General features: G+C 36.2%; 3 protein-coding genes across 5 annotated transcripts; 1 reads left to right on the forward strand and 2 right to left on the reverse strand.

The window, feature by feature from the left end:
• Positions 1-493: 493 nt before the first annotated feature.
• LOC134650953 (glucose dehydrogenase [FAD, quinone]-like) lies at positions 494-2,868 on the forward strand. The gene is made up of 3 exons (XM_063505910.1): positions 494-726; positions 870-1,072; positions 1,423-2,868. The coding sequence occupies exons 1-3, from the start codon at positions 594-596 to the stop codon at positions 2,842-2,844; spliced, it is 1,758 nt and encodes a 585-aa protein (XP_063361980.1). The 5' UTR covers positions 494-593; the 3' UTR covers positions 2,845-2,868.
• A 7,173-nt stretch (positions 2,869-10,041) lies between these two features.
• Positions 10,042-21,516, reverse strand: LOC134650666 (forkhead box protein J1-like). Of its 3 annotated transcripts, none has more exons than XM_063505599.1 (3): positions 21,265-21,516; positions 20,300-20,917; positions 10,042-10,626 (listed from the first exon to the last, which is right to left on the reverse strand). In XM_063505599.1, the coding sequence occupies exons 2-3, from the start codon at positions 20,900-20,902 to the stop codon at positions 10,168-10,170; spliced, it is 1,062 nt and encodes a 353-aa protein (XP_063361669.1). In that variant the 5' UTR covers positions 20,903-20,917; positions 21,265-21,516; the 3' UTR covers positions 10,042-10,167. The 3 variants fall into 3 exon arrangements, with proteins under 3 accessions (XP_063361669.1, XP_063361670.1, XP_063361668.1); XM_063505600.1 differs by having other exon boundaries at positions 21,208-21,516; XM_063505598.1 differs by having other exon boundaries at positions 20,300-21,516.
• Positions 10,684-14,523, reverse strand: LOC134650758 (RNA-binding protein pno1-like). The gene is made up of 2 exons (XM_063505692.1): positions 13,942-14,523; positions 10,684-10,697 (listed from the first exon to the last, which is right to left on the reverse strand). The coding sequence occupies exons 1-2, from the start codon at positions 14,417-14,419 to the stop codon at positions 10,684-10,686; spliced, it is 492 nt and encodes a 163-aa protein (XP_063361762.1). The 5' UTR covers positions 14,420-14,523.
• Positions 21,517-21,719: the final 203 nt, after the last annotated feature.

Genomic DNA, 21,719 nt, shown 5'->3' on the forward strand with positions numbered 1-21,719 from the left:
TCACGTGACCGTAAGACGGACACGTGACCTGATCGAAAAACTTACTTCAATGTCATTGAGGTTTTCTTTATTGATTTAAATGCCATCTAGTGAGTTTCCATCTAACTGGTATTAATATAAGTCGAGTACTAACAGTAATGTGCTTAGGGGTTTCAAGTAATGCGACGAAATAAGGCTAGATGGCGTTAACTTCAATTATACATAGTGCTGCAGACATTTTGCAATAGTGATTGAGTTTTCACTTCTGCCGGCACTCCCTGAGTGCAACCCGTTGTTTTTTTTATCAAGTCGTTTAATTATCTTTTTTGCAACTTATTCTTGTTTAGAGATTTATGATATGGCAGGCACGTGTTGTTTCTACAACAAACCTGCGCAAGTGGCTCAATACACACACTAGCTACCCGCGCCGTGTGCAAAAGTTTCATTTTAACTCATAAACTGAACGCAGCTGTAAAGTGACAACTTATCTCATGGCTTTGACAGGTCGAATTGAGGTTATAAATGGATTTGAAAGTTTGTAAACATTAAATAAAAGTATATTTATTGTATCGATACACTTACAGTGGTTTTAAGCATTTGAGATACAAACTAAAATGAATAACTTCCTGTTTTTGATAATCAGTGTGTGCGTTAATTCATTTACGCTGTTTATTTTCATTGTATATTATGGAAATTTGATCGGTTCTTATAATGACAAAATTAATCAAGAATACGACTATATAATTGGTAAGATAACTCTTTGTTTTATTTTAAAATAGCATTCCATTAATTACATACCTTTAACATTAATATTGAAACTGGAATATGTTATAGGTACTTTAAAATAACCCTATGAATATTTAGGTATATCGTTTTTTTATATATTTTAGTTGGATCAGGCACAGCCGGTTCCTTGATAGCACACAGATTGGCCACGGAAACCAATTTCACATTCATTGTGTTGGAGGCAGGAAGCCAAGGCAACCTACTGTTTGAGATACCTGTGTTGGGCCCTTTATTACATGGCTCACCATATGATTGGCAGTATGAGACAGTGCCACAAGATAATGCTTGTCTGGCTATGAAAAATAGGGTATGTATGTAATACAATTAATATGAACAATTATTTCAAAACACTGGTTGCAAGAAACTGTTATTCAGTTATAATGCCTATACTTTTTAGGGTTCCATACCCAAAGGGTAAAAACGGGACCCTATTACTAAGACTTCGCTGGGCTCTCATACAACAAACGTGTTTCTTTTCCATTTTTTGTGTAATGGTACTGAACCCTTTGTGCGCGAGTCCGACTCGGACTTGGCCGGATCTTTACTACACTGCATACAAACCTTACTTTTTTGTTATTCTAAATTAAATTCTCACCAACTTAAGGGCTACTAATTTAAAAAGGAAGTGTGTTGCCTAATTTGTTGGTATGTTTTTAGAAATGCAAGCTCATTCAAGGAAAAATAGTTGGAGGCTCTTCAAAGCTCAACAACATGGTGCATGTGAGGGGAAACATGTCACATTATGTCAATTGGTTTCATCAGGAACACAGTGAAGAGTATATAAAGAAACAGTTTGAATTAGTTGAGAAACAGTTCCTTCACATAGACAATGTGTTATACAAGAGTGAACTAGCTGATGCAATTATAAAGGCTGCCATAGAATTAGGATATGGAACAGACAATGGAAAATTTACAAATAGTAGACTATGTCAATACAAAGGTAAGAGATGGTCCACGTCTGATAATGTAGACAGTAAACATATAGTCACAAATGCTTTAGTTAGTAAAATTTTAATTAAACAAAATGTAGCTCACGGTGTGAAAGTATTGAAGTTTGGAAAAGAGATTGAATGCTATGCTAGAAAAGGAGTGATAGTTTCATCTGGTACTTATAACAGTCCCAAACTCTTGCAATTATCTGGGATTGGGCCAAAAAGTTTATTAAACTTGTTAGATATACCAACATTACAAGAATTGCCAGTAGGTGAAAATTTACAAGAGCATGTAGCTACAGGCCTTGATTTACTCTTATTCAATAGTTCTTTAAGAGTTAATGCTTTAAATGTTCTTAACCTTATGAATGTTTATGAATACTTTATTAATGGGCAGGGGCCCTTTACATCCCCTGGTTGTGAAGCTGTAGGGTTCTTGTCAACTAAGGGTGAAACAGAACCTGATTTGCAATTTATGGTGTTGCCAGTAGGAATAGCGTCAGATGGAGGCAGTCATTTGATGAAATTATTAGGGTTAAAGGATGAAATATGGGATAGTTATTTTACAAAGTTATCTGACAAACATACAGCATCTATTTTACCTATAGTTTTACATCCAAAGAGCAAAGGCAATGTTTACATAAACAGTAGAGATCCTAATACACCTCCCCTGATTGATCCAAAGTATTTTGAGGAAAAAGAAGATTTAGATGTTTTGAGGAATGGTGTGAAAAAAGTGTTAAAGTTTATAAAAACACAGGCAATTCAGAATACAGGTGGATTTGTCAATAATTTGCCTTTCCCGGGGTGTGAGACATATGTTTTGTTCTCTGATGACTATTTGGATTGTTATATAAGGCATTTAACTTTGACTAGCTACCACCCTGTAGGTACATGTTCTATGGGCCTTTCTAGCTCGAATTCTGTAGTTGATACTTCATTTAGAGTACATGGTGTAAAAAGGCTGTATGTGGTAGATGGTTCAGTGTTACCAACATTACCCAGTGGCAATATTAATGCTGCTATTGCTATGATGGCAAGCTTGTTTTTTGATAAAAATATAAAAAGTAAAAACAATGATGTATGTTACAGAGGTGATATAATATATGAATATATCTATGATGTTTGTTTACTTGTAAAACTGTGATAGTAATTAAATAATAATGCAAATTATACGTTTTGAGACTTTATTTTGAAGTATTAAGGACACTTCTAACATGAAATATTTGATATTACATGACATTTTGAGCCAAAATTTCAAAACAACCATTTCAAATCTCAGGTAAGACATTCAACTACAAAAGTATTACAATATCTAAGACCAGTGATCGTCAATTTATTTTTAAACATCAGTTAAAACTTGAGACCAATTGTACAAACCCCTGGCCTTGATGACATGACATGTCAGCTATAAAAAACCTTTTTATTGTTTCACAATTCACTAAGACATCTAAGAATGATTATTATACTAAAATACATATTTAAGTAAAACAAATTATTCATATTGCAATGACTAGACACAAATTATTCTACGTATAAAATTCTGCTTTCTATTCAGTTATGCAAGAGAATATAAGATTAGCCAACAGCAAAAATATCTACTCGAAAATATGCTCTATTTCAATGACAATAGAGTCTTGTGTCAACATATTTTTGTTAGTGTCTGAAAATTAAATATTTTTGCAAACCTATTTTGTTACATATTTAAAGAAAAGTTTTAGTCCATTTATCCACAATCTATAGAGCTTACTTTTAAAGTAGAAATGTGGAGTAAGATTTCTCAAATATGAAGGTTTTTACCTCTCTTCGTTTAAAGATTTACTTTTGAGATTTATAAAAATTGACTTATATTCGTAAAGACGGGCACTACAAAGTGGGCCAGTTCGTTGGTGCGGAAATCGCGTTTGTGTACATATTCGTTGGTGCACAATGCACATGTACGCTCGGAATTATATGAACGGACCTATGTCTACTTTTGAAATCTTTGTTTATAAAGAGCAACCCTAATCAAGCTAAGTTTTCGATCTTTTAAATACTTTTTTCCCCTCGGATAATAGCAATATTTCATAATACTGAATAGACAAATCTTAAGTAATTAATATTCACAACATCCTGTCATTCCCCTACTAAACTAACTATTAACTTACAAAACTTACATTCAAGTAAGTAATAACTAGGTATAGGCACAAAAATCTACTTTATAAGTGCAAGAACACACATATGGACGGAAAGGTGTACCTACGTTAAATATGTATATTTTATTATTGACTAGGTACTTTACAATGTTTAGATAAAAAATGATGCAATAAAAACTGACATCTACGTAATTACAGCTACAAAATTAACTGCACATTGGTATTGGGTGGTATTGGTACCTCGACTTTATCTCGCAAATACAGTACAGTAAGTAAGTAAGCTGCAGAGTTAAATGCATTAAAAAAAAGTCTGCGAAGGGGGGAGGGGGGTCATGTAACTCTGCAGGTTACTGTACACAAGCGCTGGTCAGTGGGGCTAACTCCGTCATAGGGACTATTCCGTCCACGAGCGTATATTACTTTGATTTTCAATCGTAGGAAAAAAACCATCTGCTTTTGATTGCTGAAACTAAAAGCAATCACTGCTTTGTCGATGAAGTTATCAATTTTGCTCGTTGATCGAGAAAAAACGCTAGTAGAAGGAATAGTCCCTATGACGGAATTAGCCACATTGACCTTATAAAGAATCTGGGTAGATAAACCCGTCCTAATCATAACACATCATTTCAAGTAATACATATGAGTGTATTTCCTGAGCTATCTTTTACCGGCATTGTTTTTATCTCTGGTGGATGTTCACCCAAAATTATCTTAGATCCCTCATTTAATTCAGATTCCTTGGAACCTCTTTTGTAGACTAAGACTCCGCTGTCCGTCCGTCCGTCCGTCCGTCCGGCCGTCTGTCCGTCTGTCCGTCCGTCCGTCCGCCCGTCCGTCTGTCACCAGGCTGTATCTCACGAACCGTCATAGCTAGACAGTTGAAATTTTCACAGATGATGTATTTTTGTTGCCGCTATAACAACAAATACTAAAAACAGAATAAAATAAAGATTTAAGTGGGGCTCCCATACAACAAACGTGATTTTTGACCGAAGTTAAGCAACGTCGGGCGGGGTCAGTACTTGGATGGGTGACCGTTTTTTTGCTTGTTTTGCTCTATTTTTTGTTGATGGTGCGGAACCCTCCGTGCGCGAGTCCGACTCGCACTTGGCCGGTTTTTTGTTCTCTCTGTGTTATAATATGTTTTATGCATTCACGATAATAGCAATATAAATTGATTGGAAACATATTTTCTGAGCACGATACATCTTACTAAATAAAATACCTATAGGTACATACCTACAACCATAATTTTCTTTGAATTTTTAACATTTTCTGTATTTTAGACTAAATCTAATCAATATATTGCTGCTTATACTTATTTTAAAACACATTTGTAAATAAATGTAATATGTGATACTGTATACATAGTGCTGAGCAAGCTATATACGCATACTGCGTCTTATAATACTGGACGGATTCCTGATACTAAGGCGTAATTACCCCGTTCTCTCCACTTATCTCTTTAATATGGCCGATGTGTTATTCATGCAAATGATATTATAATCGTAGCAGAATTGATACATAATGAAGTCGCAATAAGCCATGACCTTATTATGGCCCGTAACAACGTCGTAAATAGATTTTATTTATTTAGTTTTTGAAGGGTTTCTTCGTATTTCTGCCTTCTTCCTTTGCAATAGGTACCTAATATCGGAACCTAGAGCCAAGTACGGAAGTAAAAATCCATGCACCTTAATTAGGCATCTTCCGCAGGACGCTCTGGTGTGCGAGTGCGACATTGCTATATATGTGAATAGCGCTGTCTTGCTCACACACCGAAACCCCGTGAGGATCCGCATCAGCATGATAATCGCGTTGGGGCACCAAACCTGGCATCCTCTGATACCAGTAATTATTTTTATGTTTCTTAGCACTAGGGCTATTAAATTTAGCTTTAACAAATAGATTGACGCCATGTAAAAACATGATATATGATTAAGACATTTTTTTATTTTACCAAATCCACCTTCCTTAAGCTTTGTAAATTCTACTTCATTATCGAAAACTCACGGCCAAATTACGAGTAAGTGTAGAGACATTACATTTACCTTAATTATTACAGCTTAACATCTAATATCTAGTTTAACTTGTACGTCATAATACTGAGCGGTAAATTGTCGCAAATATTGCCATAAAGTTTAACTCAGAATACCTACTTATCATTGCTCATAGCTTTTTATAAAACGATTGACAAATGGATCTTCAACATTTTGCCATCTTCAAATTGAATACGAATATTTCTTAAAATAAGATCCTGCCTGTAACTTAAAAAACATATCCAGATTTATTTTGTCTTTAACACTGCTGAATTTTCATACTGCAATAGGTTATAGGTATATTTTTAACAGTCAAATATAAACGGGTATTTCGATTTAAAAAGTTTTTCGCTTAGCAATTGACATTTTACCTTTATTTTACTTTTAAACAGAAACTGTTAAAATGTAGGTAAACATTACACCAAAATATGCGATTTATTGCTACAGTTTTTTTTAAATTTGATTTTCCCCTTCGGGGCTATTCATAAATTACGTCATTTCAAATTGGGTGAGGGGGGGGGGGTCTGGACATAGCATGACGTAGGAGGAAACGGGGTCATTCGAAGCATGATATTTGGATGATTTTAGGGAGGGGGGGGGGTCAAAAATCGTCAAAAATAGATAACGTAATTTATGAACAGCCCCGTTGTCGGGTTAGAGCTACTAAATAAATATGACACGTATTAGCAACGAGGATCATAATAATGATCGAATAGATGACGTAGTAGGTAAGTCGTAGGCCGCAGTAAACAGATTTAATGAGTTTATTTTAATAAAACCCGTAGCATCCCACTCCTTCTACGCAATACGCTCTACGTCGTAGCGAGTGAGCAATGCCGAAATTAGGCTAGGCTTAGATTTAGAATGCACTGCGTTTACTTTCTTGCGGTTTCAGAACAGCAATAAGTGTAACGTACGGCATGCTTCATAAGCGCACGCACATTTCAAGACCGAAACCGTAAGAAATTAATCACAGTGCGTTCTAAGCCTGAAGCCGCATAATTAAATAAGTACCAAACAAGATGTAATCCCAAAACTACCCAATTCTAACTAGAAAAGCGCCCAGCTACTACTTTTCTGTGCTGCTGAGTTAAATAAGTGGTGGTTCTGGTTGGTAGGTATGGCAGAAATCGCTATACCATAAAAACCTGAAATGACTCGCATCTCTGTCTGACAACGATTGGTTAATTTATAGCCGATTGTTCAAATCTCAGACATGGCACATGTTAGTTCTTCAGAGTGATCTGCCTATTTATTTTGTTTTACAAAATTATTAAAGGCATTGTATAGCAAAAACTATAAAACGTTGTTCTATATTCCTTCGTAACATTACCGAAAATATTAAATACCCATGTTTTAAGATACTGAGCGTTTCGTTACAGACCTAAGGATATTTTGAGCATACTAATACTTTGTATTGCAACAGTCACAATAAATAAATGTTATATTTTATTTGGACGGCATTATGCAGCATCATTTGAGCTTAAAAGTTACTCGTACACTTAACACCTACTTCTAAAAGTTTGCATAAAACTTATTTTTGTGCTTTATTGCATTTGTACAAGCGTAAACAACCTTTTAACATCAACATAAAATTAAATTATTACATTAACACACATTTATAAGGGCAATAAAAAACAGAAGAGAGTATGATATCTCATTATCGCCGAAATACAAACGTCTCTCTCTACCCTATGATTATACACTTACTATTATTTCGCTTTGTTTCTTTGCCTGACTAGAAGACCTTAATCTACTTCGACACCATGTAAAGTACTAGTATAAATAGGGACATATCTATTCACATTTTCTGCCACGTTAAAGCATAAACACCATCACCCCATTAAGCTGTGGGTGATTTCGATGCTAGCCATCCATTTCAGTGCTGAAAATTTAAAATGATGGTTCTACTCCCATAACTGGTAAAGCATCCGCGACTCCCTTGACAAGTTAACACTGTAGAACTACCTAAGCAACTCGACGGCACAAACATCAAACCCCTCAGAAATCACATTAATTTATTTTTTCCTATTAGTTTAGTTTAGTTTATTTATTTCATAATGATAAATTACAGTATAAATTATTCTTACGCTAATCTATATGAATTTACATTATGGTCGTCAATAATGTAGCATGCAAACGTATAATTATAAAATGTCAACAATGATAATCAAAAAACAATACAAACTATTAACACTAACAATTTATAAGATAAGTTCAGAAATTTCAGAATACGTAAATAAATAACGGAATACATGTCAAACAAAATATATATAGTAGGTATCTCATAATGATCGTCATACTTATACTAAGAGCGGTAAGAATAATAAATCAGAACGAATGTCAAATAAAATCAATTTTACATAAACAAAGTAGGTATACAATTTCAAACAATTATTACAATTTTAATTCCATATATTCGTCCACTGAATACAATGGGTTATTCAATAAAAAGTTCCTCAGTCGACGTTCAAATGCTTCGTCAGATATTTCAGTTCTTAATTCGGCGGGTAGACGTTCGTAATAAGTTGGGCCTATTACTCGCGGATTCTTACATGAAAGTGCCATGCGACGCGGCACTGTTCGCAGTCTTCCCGTCGATCTGATTTGTTTGCCCATGACTTCGACACGTTTGAACAAGGACAAGTTCCCTCTCACGAACATCAGAACTTGAAACATGTATAAGGAATAATGTGTCATTATACCATTATTTTTAAAAAGTTCCTTACAGTGGTGCATTGGCTTAACTCCAGCTAGTAAACGGATAGCACGTTTTTGGAGAATTAAAACTCTCGTGGCATCTGTGGAATTTCCCCAAATCAGTGTACCGTATGACATCAAGGAGTGAAAGTGCGAAAAATATACAGCTTTGAGTGACTTCCTTGATATCAGAGGCTGTAGCTTTTTTAAAGCAAATATAGAACTGCTCAACCTATTACAAAGCTGATCGACATGGCACTTCCAGTTGAGATTCGAGTCAAGTATGAAACCCAGAAATTTTGTTTCATTGCATAATGGCATTGGACCGTTACTAATACATGGAGGCACTGTGATACTGCGACCCGAGAACATCATCACATTGGATTTCACTATATTTAACAGTAGGCCATTTGATGAAAACCATGTTTGTAGCTGGTCACACGCATCATGTATTCCCTCGGCTAACTGCGCGTGTGTTTTTGCACTCACGACAACAGTTGTGTCATCTGCAAATAACACAGATAGCCCATTTGTGATTGCAGAGGGTAAGTCGTTCACAAATAATAAAAACAGTGTATTACCGGCTGCTGACCCTTGAGGAATGCCCAAATTTACATTACCAGTGTCTGAAACATATTTTCTGCCATTGAGTGACATTTTCACCACTTGCTGACGGTCAGACAAGAACGATGCAAACAATTTGTGTGCAGAACCATTTATGCCATACAGATTTAATTTATTTAAGAGCAAATTATGGCTAATGATGTCAAAAGCCTTAGACAAATCGCACAGTATGGCTGCCATCTTGTACCTGTCGTCTAGACCAGTCAAAATGCAGTCGACGATTTTATGTGCTGCCATAGTAGTGGAGCGTTTTTGTCTGTAGGCGTACTGATTGTCGGTGAGTAAAGCATTCTGTTCTAAATAGGTCATTAGAGAAGATGATAAAATGGACTCCACAAGTTTTGAGACGGTAGGTACGATCGTTATGGGCCTATAATTGTTTACATCACTCTTGTCACCCTTTCCTTTATACACCGGACATACACGTGTATTTTTTAGCACATTCGGATATATTCCAGCTTGAAACATGTCATTAACTAAAACTACTAATATTTCAGATATAGGCCATATACTTATTATGATATTTAGAGACATGTCATATACATCTACAGTGGTACTAGTTTTTAACATTGACTTTATAGTTTTATCCAAAAGCTCACGAGTAACAACAGGAAGTGTAAATGACGGTATATCAGTGCCGCCTAAGTGCCTACTGACGTACTGTTTGGACAGTTGCTCATCACTGTTTACTGCATGTTTTTTAGCAATGTTCAAAAAGTGGGAGTTGAATGCATTCGTATGAATTACTACCTATTATATGTTAATCGCGAAAACGTTGTTTAAGAAATATTTTCGTAGATTCTATAAACCTAATTTAAGTAATACTGTTGTACCCTCTCACTCTGTCATCCAAAAGAAAGATGTTCTTTGTAATTTCTTAGCTCTGTTTCGCATACTGACCACCTTGGAGCGCAGACTAAGTGAAATGTCGAAATACCCTTGTTTTCACTTCACATCAGTATCACCTTACCTTTATTTGAAGCAAGAGTCGAGATAGTTGTCCAGCATGTCCAACTGCAGATCGTCCCAATCCGTCGGATTCAGGAGCAGAGAGCTCAAGTCGTCTTCTTGTATCAACGGCGGGGGCGCCACTGGTTCCACAATCACGTTGGCTCCGACATGACTGTCCAACGTTATTTCAGGCAACGGTAGACTAATAAACTCAGGCAAATGTAAGCTCACAGCATGTCCCATATCAGTCGCTATCCCTTGAACAACTTGTGGTATGTTCGCGACAGCTGTCCGATCTTCATTTGTTTCTGTCTTGGCACTGTCGGCCTTCTTCTTCTTATGTGACCTGTTGGAGATACGCTGGGTCCCCTTGAGGTGTCCCAGGTCTAGTTTCCAAAAGCCACCTTTCCCAGGCTCCTGTTTCGAACGGGCGACTTTCACGAATACTTTGTTTAGTGATAGGTTGTGCCTTATTGAGTTCTGTAAGAGAAAAAATGCTTAAAAAAAGATTAAAATAAAGACACTGAAAGTCATCCCTTATAATTTATGACCTGAACATAAATACTGGGTATTAAACAAATTCTCAATTGCCTTATTAATTGGTCGGGGACTGGACAAAACATTAATATGAACGCAATAAATTATAACATACTCGTATGAATCATATCCGTTCAGCATTTGGGAATGAATCCCATATCACATGAATCATATCACATCAGTAAGCCACTCGAAATAAAATTCACGGCTGACATATTGCTTGATATTACCAATTATGCGTAATCTAATCGCATGCCGATTTAACGTTGATTAAATAGGGGGCTCCCGGTCCGATAACACCGGGATAGTTGCACATGTTCTTATCTAACTTAGAGCCTGGAAAATTTGCTAATTAAATAAAAATAATCTACATGGTTAGGTCTACAAAATCGAACTCTAGGTCGCGGCAAACCTCGACGGCGTTGGCGTGATGACCTAGACGTCTTTGACAGGAACTGGTGGGAGACGGGTCAAGACCGGGATACGTGGAAAGGGAGGAGGGGGGCCTTTGCCCAGCAGTAAATAAATAAACATATAAATAAATAAATAAACAAGCTCATATAAATAAATAAACATGGTAGGTGGTGGTATAACTCCAATATTTGGCAGACCTTCGAATATTTTGTCTATTGACATTGTTAAATAGCTATAATAGCTATTTAACAATGGTGGTCTAGCGGTAAGAGCGTGCGACTTGCAATCCGGAGGTTGCGGGTTCGAACCCCGGCTCGTACCAATGAGTTTTTCGGAACTTATGTACGAAATATCATTTGATATTTACCAGTCGCTTTTTGGTGAAGGAAAACATCGCGAGGAAACCGGACTAATCCCAATACGGGCCTAGTTTACCCTCTGGGTTAGAAGGTCAGATGGTAGTCGCTTTCGTAAAAACTAGTGCCCACGCCAATTACTGGGATTAGTTGTCAAGCGGACCCCAGGCTCCCATGATCCGTGGAAAAATGCCGAGACAACGCGAGGAAGAAGGAGAAGCTATTTAACAATGTTGTTTCCTCTTTCTGTTAATTGATTGAGACCTCAGCAAGCGGAAGACTCCAAAATAGAACAATAAGCGTAGCTTAGTGTCTAAGTAACTCATCAAACTTTCCTTTATTTTATGCAACGTTTACAAAGATCGCGATATAACTCACATTGGCGATCATTTACTTGTAAATTACTACACAGCGGACTCCAGCACTCAACTGTATCCTAAACTAATTTATATACTATCGCAAGTAAGTTTACCCTCTAGATAGAACTCAATTTTTCTTTATATTTGTAATTTACGTGAGGCAGAGGGAGTAAACATGGATGCTACTAAACCGTAGTAAGTAGAGTCAAAGTATGGTGACCACGAATCGTATTTTATATGAATGCTCCTTAATCCATCTAGTAGGTACCGTGTCCGTCCGTCCGTCCGTGTAGGAGGAAAGTGGCGTGAAGGAACCAGGTTTCGAAAAAGCCACTTGCATGATTTTGGTAGGTAATTTCGGAACTATTAATTCGTTATGAGCGTTCATATTATTAGTTACATACTACATTTCCGATTCCTTTATAAACGTTATATGTGTGTGATTGTGGAGCGGGAAGTAGGGCAGCAAGTAAACAACACGAGTATTGCGTAAAGACTGGCCTTTATTCAGACAAGCGTTACCTATTTATACTTACATTATTAGAGACATGCACAAAATATAACTCCTCACACCTCCCCTTTTAAAGGAAAAAAAAATGTATAACATATAACATTTTTTTTTAATATACTAGTGATTATACAAGATTTGTTTACTTTTACACTTTTACATAACAAATATATATAATATATATATATTTTTTTAGCTAATTCAATATATCTATATGTATATATTATTCATAGTAGGGCTTAGTTCTATTCTTATGTACTAACATTGATTTTCCATCAATTTCGACTTCCACATTAGGAGACAAGTCGCGTAAAACTCGGTATGGTCCCAAGTAAACATTTGCTAATTTATTGCCAACTTCATTTTTAATCAAAACCTTGTCGTTTGGCTTGTATAAAATACAATTTGTTTTTGAATCATACCTGATTTTTCTTGATTGTTTAGATTTTATTAAATTCTCACGTGCTTCTTTTTGACTTAATTGGATTCGGTATTTTAATTCTTTTGGGTAGCTTTCATGATTATATAAGGGTTGTACTATATTTCCCAACAAATTACTAGGTAAATTACACTTCCTGCCATACACAAGTTCAAACGGGGTATATTTGGTTTCGGTATGCACCGATGTATTAAACGAAAAACTCCAAAATGGCAGCCAAGTGCTCCAAGTTTCAGGGTGAGTATCAGTTTGGATACGTAAGAATGCAGCTAAATGTTTATGCGTGTTCTCGAGAGCGCCTATACTTTGATGGTGATACGCTGTGGAGTTTAATTGTTTTATATTTAGTAGTGTACTTACCTCTTTAAAGATGGATGACACAAACTCCGTGCCCCGATCGGAAGCTATCTGCCTGGGAACGCCGTATCTAAGTATAAAATTGTTTACCAATGACATAGCTACGTCTTTACTTCTTTTAGAAAACAATGGATAAGCTTCTACAAATTTTGTTAGTTCGCACTGTAATGTGAGTATGTATGAATAACCATCATCATCGGTCTCTAAAGGGCCAACTAAATCTAAAAAAATTTTTTCGAAGGCATATGTTGCAGTTGTCGTGATTACCATTGGTTCTTTAATGGGGGTAGCATATTTATTTTTTTGGCACTTGTCACAGCGTTTTACAAAACTTCTAATGTCATTTTCCATTCCCGGCCAGAAGTAATATTTTTTTAAATTATTATACATTCGTCTCATGCCCGCGTGACCACTAGTGGGCAAAAGGTGAAAGTCATTTAAAATTATCTTACGTTGTTCGCTGTCAGAAACTCTTATTATATCTTTTAAAATGCCAATTTTCACTTTTATTTGACATTCTGGTTTCTATTTCATTCATTAATTTTTGTATAAATATTTCCATCATTTTATTTTTTACGATGTATATCATGTTTATATTAATTTTACAACAAAACAAGTCCAGCTCTTTCACAAACTCGCCTGGCGAAATTTGTGATGAAGAGTCCAGAAATTTAATAAAGATAATGTTTTTATTGCAATCATATAAAAATATTTTATTTTCGTAGTCATTTTTTAACATGACTTTCTTTTTTCGCGTATCTAATTCCATCCTACTAATAAACCGTAACTCTACTGAACCCGGTAATTTATTATGGGTTTCTATACATTTCGGTGATTCCACGAATAAGTCGTCTAGTCGGAGGAGCGCGAGTGCGTCTTCTACTTCGAAGCCGTAGATGAAAGCCTTAACAAAGTCAGCAGCCTTCTGCAGGTTGGCGACATCTTTAGTCTCCGGGCCAACCTTGATCTCTACATTCCTCGTCTTGGTGTTGAACCGCACTTGCAGGAACAGGTGCTCCACGACTGGTGTGAAGATCTTCAGCCAGGCCTCTTTGAGTGGGGTGTATCTGTGAGCGGGGACTGGGATTTTTCTCATGTTAACTTTGGTCTCGTTAGGTTCCTGGTTTTTCTTCGACCTCTTTGCTTTAGGCCGTGTGTGTTTAGCTTTCCCTTGGATACCATTGTGCTCTTCAACTTCCATAACATCCCCTGATTCAGACACGGCTCTTCGCTTCACATTTTTGAGCTTGATTGGATTCTTTGCGGGCAAAAACTCATCGACACTTATATTTTCAGTTTCCATTTTTTGTTTATTTATTAGACGGTAGCACTTAAAAATATATATTCAGAGAGATAAAGTTAATATTTTATTTATTTATTTTATCAGCCACGATCTCACATGGTTCTCAAGTGCAGCAGAGCATCCACGGCAGTGGGTATCCTCAAGTTCACGGCGATCGTTACGAAGAGATCTGCGAAGGTTGTATTGCACAATCCAGTCAGCAGCCCATGATTCGTGGCATCTTTTGTACAGCCTGTAGATAATGTATAAACCTCCAATAAACATTAAGGTGCACATCACAATCATCAAAATGCTAATCAACGAGAGGTGATTTTTCATTTCAGTCGTCGCATCATTATTGCCTTTCCCGGCAGAATTTTGGGTGATAAACACGGCATCTTTTTCCACTCTGGAGTTGCACATATTAATTTTTAATTGTATATTTATTCTGGCACACGTCGAATAAGAAATAAAAGGTATTAAATTGTATCCACTTTGTTCATATAAAGTGCGCGGTTGCACTTCCGACTTCAGAACCCGACACCGCACGTGGCAGGATCGCCATGTGGAGCGGGAAGTAGGGCAGCAAGTAAACAACACGAGTATTGCGTAAAGACTGGCCTTTATTCAGACAAGCGTTACCTATTTATACTTACATTATTAGAGACATGCACAAAATATAACTCCTCACAGATGATCAACGCAGCCATCTAGAATCTAATAGATGAAGGCCACTGACTGGTCACATAAAATTATACCTATTGCTCAAATAAATACAATTTCCGTGTATTATTATGAAATAAAATTGTACACCAATATCAACCGAGTAATTAAGGCCGTGCATCGAAAAATAACAGGATCTTAGAAAGGTGGCAGTGGCTAGCCCCGGAAACAAACAGTAGTGATTTTCGGATATATGTTTCTTGACTATATGATAAGACATTTCGTAGTAGTCGAAACACGAATGCTTAAAATTTTCTCGATAGAAAATAAATCCAAACTTACGTGTTCATTTTTCGGTTTTAGCTTCGTGCAACTAGAAAACACATCCATATCCAGCACAATCCACCTTACAGCAAAGGTTTTCATCTCGTCTTAACTTTCAAAGAACTAAATATTAACTTATTATCCTTTACCGATGGATTTATTATCGATTTTTGATTTTATGAATTCAACAGCAAACGCCCATTTTACGCAGTTCGGTTTCTCTTTCTGTCATGCGTCAAAGTCATAAATGCATCCTTTATGCCAGTAATGTTAGATGGCCGTCGTGCCTCAAAGAGGTAAGACCTATGTCACTTCGCGCAGCGCTCCGAATTACGTAAAATTTTAATATCCAATAAACGTTGAGTCGTAACTCCATTGAGTAGTAACGGAATCGGAGGTAAACCTATGATGGTGCCTTCTTACAGGCCTATACGTTACGCATGTGTGCGTGTTTGCTTAGCTACGTCATGCTACGTCGAAATCTATTACTCTTTGTCAGTTACAACGGGTTAGGAAATTTCGACAGATATTGAAATGTATCGGTAGCTGTTTGGTATTTAGCCATCAGAATCTAACCGTAACTTTTTGCTTTATTTTTGTTTGAAAATAAAATATCTATAAGAATATATTTTTTGCTTTTTTTCTATTGTAATGATAAAAATAAATCTAGTATGTTTCATGCTCAAATAATTTAAAATAATTGAATAAATATTAAAAACTAATTGATATTATTCGTTTTAATTATTATATTATTAAGTTTGTTTGAATAAAATATTTTATTTCAATAATACGAAAAGTTATTATATTTAAGTACCACTAAAAAAGGTCTCTACTTACAAAAACTCACTTGCACGGGCCGGGGTTCGAACCCGTGACCTCCGGTTTGAAAGTCGCACGCCACTACAATTTCACATAAGTAATTTACAATGACATGTGATACCGTGGGAAAAGTGAATATTACAATGTACTGTGTTACTATCATTTTATAGTTTATTTTGGCTTGACAAGGAGGAATGAGAAAAACGTGCAGAGCGAGAGGATTAAATCTCAGTGTCCCTTTCTTAAAGTAGCCAATCCTAATTATGACATCTGTTTTGATATTAATTCTTTGAACATAATTTGTCGATGTTCTTTTTTATATCATCGAGAAAGATTTTTATTAAAAAAATGTGTTGAATTTATATGTTTTATTTATGTTTTTTTGGCATAAATTTCATTACTTTTGACAAATTTTGATTGTGATGACAAACGATTTGATGTGATGTGTGAAACGAACCATGTGATCAACGATTTATCTAATAAAACTTCATTTAGTCGAAAAAAATTGTTGTCTACTACCGGGTGGAAAAAAATTATGGGCCCTGGAGGGAAAGTGCCTTAAAACCTTAAGTTTGCTCATTTTACTTAAATGAAACATTATTGTTTTTTAAAGAAACAACTGCATTCAAAGATTTTTGAAGTGAAAACTTCTTTAGCGGCGCTAGGCACTTTATGAGGTGGGGAAAAAATGATAAACTCGAGACAGCGTAAGGCGATCATGTGACCGTAAGGTTTAGATGGCATTTAAATCAATAAAGAAAAACTCAATGACATTACATGAAAAAGGTTATAATCTTGTACGGGCTGAAATACGAGGATCTCACAGTATTATAACTTTATATCACTCAAATATAATTCAATAAAGCTACATCTTGATGAAATCGCTAATAAAAGTGAACTCTAGTACTGGTGAATAAAACTCAAAATATCATGACCAAATATATTTAGACGCGAGGTCTGCAAGGTAACTTTACAATTTCTATTCGAATTTTAAACAATTAACGCTATAAATTTGAATTTCGAATTTTAAACAAGCTCACTGACCAGCAATTTCGGAACCAAAAGTTTTCAATAGAAAGGAGGATGGGTCAATTATACATAGTGCTGCAGACATTTTGGACTAGTCATTGAGTTTTCACTTCTGTCGGCACTCCCGGAATGCAACACGTTGTTTTTTTTTAAATTCGCTTAGTCGCGCCTGGGAATCGAACCTACTTTTTCCACACTGTATAAAAGAACACAAATGCTTTTCTTCTGGTAACTTAAATGTTCTATCTATCTTGGTGATATGTCAATGCAATCAAATAATCTGAAAAAATAATAATAACCCAATTTATGAATTCCGTTCCTTCAGAAAAATGCGAAATGTACGTACAATTTTTAGGGATATCGTACTTTTCCCAGAGACAAATTGAGTTGGCTAAGACACATTTTCACTGATTTGGGGTCTGTACTAAAAATCTAACATAATATGATAAGGACTTAATCGTTTTAAGCTCAAGAGTGAGTTTTTCTAAAGCTTTTTCTAAAAATTATGTCTTTATTAACGTTAGGAGTGCACTGCAGCATGTTAAATGTATGCCAAAATGTCAAGGGAGAGAACAATAAATTAAGTTTAAATTCCACTTCCACTCATCAGCAAAGTGATATAAGTATATCAGCAGTTTAAAGTTATTTTTTATATCACAAAATTAGCGCATCAAAAAAATCAAAGTGCATAGAAAAAAAGTCTCCTGAGTCATAATAAAATTGATGTCTCTTGGGTCACCAGAAAAGTCACCAGGGAGAACGATGACCCAAATCACATTTAAAAGAAAATGTAAATTTTGTGTACTACCTACGAACATTTTTCAAAAAACTATGTTTTTATAACATATTAGACCCAGGATAGATCTAATACCTCTTTTCGTACCCCGGATAAAATGGTCGGCGACTAAAAAAGTAACTGAAACGTTACGTTATTAGGTTCACGATGCCGCGTTGTACCCTTGCCTTCGTTGCGATATGTTTGGTAAGTCAGGAGACTTAAAAAATGAGCCATGATTTTGGGACATATTAACAAATATTTTTTTGAATATATGTATATTAATTTTAGCGGACTTTAATAATTTACCAGTTAAATTAGATGTAAATACCTTTTTAGTTAATCGTTAATATGATATATTAGTAGCAGTAAAACACTTTATTGTACAAAAAGACACATAAAACATGAAAAAAAAACACATCCTTCGTATATGGTAGAATATATTTTTCACACTTATAAGTAAAAACCAAAACCGATACGCGATTGGGATACGCTCTTTTTGTATGGGATAAAAAAAAATTCTCCTGGGTCACCAAGAAAAATCGACATATTAAAATAATTCAGTTCGTTTTTAAGTTCTAGTCAGATTGACTTTTTGGTTATTTGAGATAAATTACAATAACGCTTAGATTTGAAAAACATGATTTTCTATTTTGTTGCGATCGACCCGGGTAATAAAAATACGGCGAATTTGAACTTTTGTTTGTTGTCGTTGTAAAATGTATTAAAAAATAATGTAGACACCCCTGACAATTGAAATTCAAAACTATCCAGAAAAAGCGGCCAAGTGCGAGTCGGACTCGCCCATGAAGGGTTCCGTATTTAGGGGATTTATGACGTATTAAAAAAAAACTACTTACTAGATCTTGTTCAAACCAATTTTCGGTGGAAGTTTGCATGGTAATGTACATCATATATTTTTTTTAGTTTTATCATTCTCTTATTTTAGAAGTTACAGGGGGGGGACACACACATTTTACCACTTTGGAAGTGTCTCTTGAGTTTCAGTTGTTCTAAGTATGGGAAACCCCCAAAAAAAAAATTTTTTTTTCTATTTTTGTGTGAAAATATAATGCGGTTCACAGAATACATCTACTTACCAAGTTTCAACAGTATAGTTCTTATAGTTTCGGAAAAAAGTGACTGTGACATACGGACGGACAGACAGACATGACGAATCTATAAGGGTTCCGTTTTTTGCCATTTGGCTACGGAACCCTAAAAATGACTGTTTCAAAAAGGCACCCTGTATTCCTTACATACCTAAATAATCTCTTATTCAATAAAACATATAATTACTAAACACTGTGATTTATTTCAAATAAATGCAAATCGATCGGATAAAAGATATTAATACCTACCTATACAACAATGAATACGAGTACAGTCAGCTGCAATAATATGTTACACACCGAAGGCCGTTTTGCGGTAGATCATGTTAGATCTTATTTGTAGAGCCATAAGAGCGTGTCACATATTTTTGCGGCCGTCGAAGAGTAACATATTATTGCAGGTGACTGTACCTATGAAAAATTCGAGGGTTAAAAAGCATTTCAACCAAAGCATTTATAATAATAACGACCATGGACGCCTGCAACCCCAGGGTTATTGTAACCCCATAACAATAAGGTTGAAATTTGCATTTAGTGACCGCAAAGTCAGGTGAGCGTAATCAAGTAAATCTGTTTTCATCATATTTTATCAAAAATAATCTCTTTTCTGTTCTTGTGCTATTTTCTTATTATCAATACTCTTAACTTATATGCTATATACGCTGCTGCTTCTATGATGTTAACATCTTCCAAAACAACAATAAATATGCAGGTTTATGAATTAATTATTTTATTGTTTGCTATTATGAACAAGTAACAACGCCATCTGTTTCAATTTTTTCCGAATTTAAGTTTCTGGCCGACCGCAGCGACCACGTATAATGGTAGTTAACTTCTGTAACGTTAGATGGTGCTAAAAGGTCACACAAACTTCACGTGCGGCGCGAAGCGTTTCCATGTGTGCGTGTTAGCGGGGAGGGAAGAACTAGCGGGCGTGGTTTACGAAGCGCCAGACGCGGCTGCAGTAGGCCCTTAAAGTCAATCTATGGCCTAATTTGAGTTTTTCTAGAAATACAACTAATAAGGAGAAAGGTATAGTAAGTAGATTACTTATAAGTAGCGCATTTTCGGCAGTTGGGACTTGGAGAAAATGCACCTACGGCGAACGTGTCTTTCCATCCCCTGTTCTTGACTTGTTTAATCTATTCATGCTTCGTTATTTAAAGTTAACTCACTCACCTGCCAAGTGGGGTCAGCATTCCTATAATATTTAAAATTCTCCTTTATCCACGAGTATATGGCCGACAGCGTCATCTTATCATCGTTGTACCGCATGGCCATGCAAATGAGCGTACTGTACGAGTACGGCGGCTTCTTCTCGCTATTGGTCTGATATTCCTCTCTGTTCTCCATAAAATCCCTTTGACACTTTGCTATAGTCTGGTTAAACTTCTGCAGTCTCGTGGTCTGAGGTGTCTTAATTGGAGGACTGGGAGACACAGGCGGTATTGGAAACTGTGGAATCGCCATAATATTCGTAATGTTCTGCAGCCATGTTAGATTAGTCAAATCTGTTTCCTGTTCATCGTCAACTACTATTTTCTCCGGTTTCCTCACATTTTTTGTTTGTACTTCTTCTTTTACTGGTTCTAAATCCACATTTTGCGCGTAGGTTTCTGGTTGTTCGTAAACGTATTCTATCTCCACGGTGTGCGAGGACTCGGGGACGGCGTGGTCGATGGAGAAGTAGCCGCATTGGTCCCCGGCCTCCCCGTAGAGTTGCAGGACAGAAGTGTCCAGCATCTCGCCCGACGCCGGCGACAGACCCGAGGTTATGTGCATGGTCGCTTCACATCACTGGAACAGCAAAAACCGATGAGTCATTGTCGGTGAATCATTGACATTAATAAGTAATTATTTCCAATGTTAGCTTTGTACGACGGCGCGTAGTACTAGGAAATACGAAAAGAACTGCTGCGGCACCAAATTCATTAATGCGTCTTAATAAAATTGGATTCTAAAGTGCTTGCGTTGTAATTAAAAACTATTTTTGGAATTAAAACCGCGTGAAACTGGTTGCACTTTGTAAAGTACCTGTGGAAAAATCACTTTTGACGCAACGCAACGTTTTTGAAATCAGAACAAACCGTTAGAACTTTTGAATTTAGAACAGATTTGCTGGGCAGCAGTAATGGTGGTATAACCTGCCAGTGCGTGGTGGTCAGCGGATCGATACGTGACGTGGAGGCGGTCAGCGCACGTTCGCGCGGCCGGCGGCGCGGTGGATTGTGGTGGTAGTATGGGCAGGTGCGCTCCCCCATTGTACCGCGAACAGGTGTTCGTACGATCGATATTTTTCCGCTTTGAAGAACGAGGGTGTAGGGGTGATTCTATGGACTCGGAAGCTTCCACTTTATGACGGCTGTATCGCAATGCAATCCTTTTTGTTTCACTTTGCCAAACAACAAACTGCATGTTAAGCAGTTTGGCGAGGGACTATAAAAATTATTATGTATATCTTTGAAAAATAAATGAAAAAAAAAAAAAGTCTACTATATTACACTTCTAAGCTGCTAAAGACAGACTAGGTACCTACTCGTAGAGTGGACCCTGGTTTTGTTGGTTTCAGAGAATTTAAGTGGATTATATATTACCGTTT

The sequence above is a fragment of the Cydia amplana genome, chromosome 9 (genome assembly GCF_948474715.1).
Source record: "Cydia amplana chromosome 9, ilCydAmpl1.1, whole genome shotgun sequence".
Classification (NCBI taxonomy): domain Eukaryota; kingdom Metazoa; phylum Arthropoda; class Insecta; order Lepidoptera; family Tortricidae; genus Cydia; species Cydia amplana.

What these genes read in the sequence shown, in the direction of transcription:
- LOC134650953 (XM_063505910.1), top strand. Translation starts at nt 594, where the DNA reads ATGAATAACTTCCTGTTTTTGATAATCAGTGTGTGCGTTAATTCATTT. An exon ending in AGAATACGACTATATAATTG is followed by an intron (nt 727 to 869) that starts GTAAGATAACTC and finishes TATATATTTTAG; the next exon opens with TTGGATCAGGCACAGCCGGT. An exon ending in GTCTGGCTATGAAAAATAGG is followed by an intron (nt 1,073 to 1,422) that starts GTATGTATGTAA and finishes GTATGTTTTTAG; the next exon opens with AAATGCAAGCTCATTCAAGG.
- LOC134650758 (XM_063505692.1), bottom strand. Translation starts at nt 14,419, where the DNA reads ATGGAAACTGAAAATATAAGTGTCGATGAGTTTTTGCCCGCAAAGAAT.
- LOC134650666 (XM_063505599.1), bottom strand. Translation starts at nt 20,902, where the DNA reads ATGCACATAACCTCGGGTCTGTCGCCGGCGTCGGGCGAGATGCTGGAC. An exon ending in ATGCTGACCCCACTTGGCAG is followed by an intron (nt 10,627 to 20,299) that starts GTGAGTGAGTTA and finishes TTTCTCTTACAG; the next exon opens with AACTCAATAAGGCACAACCT.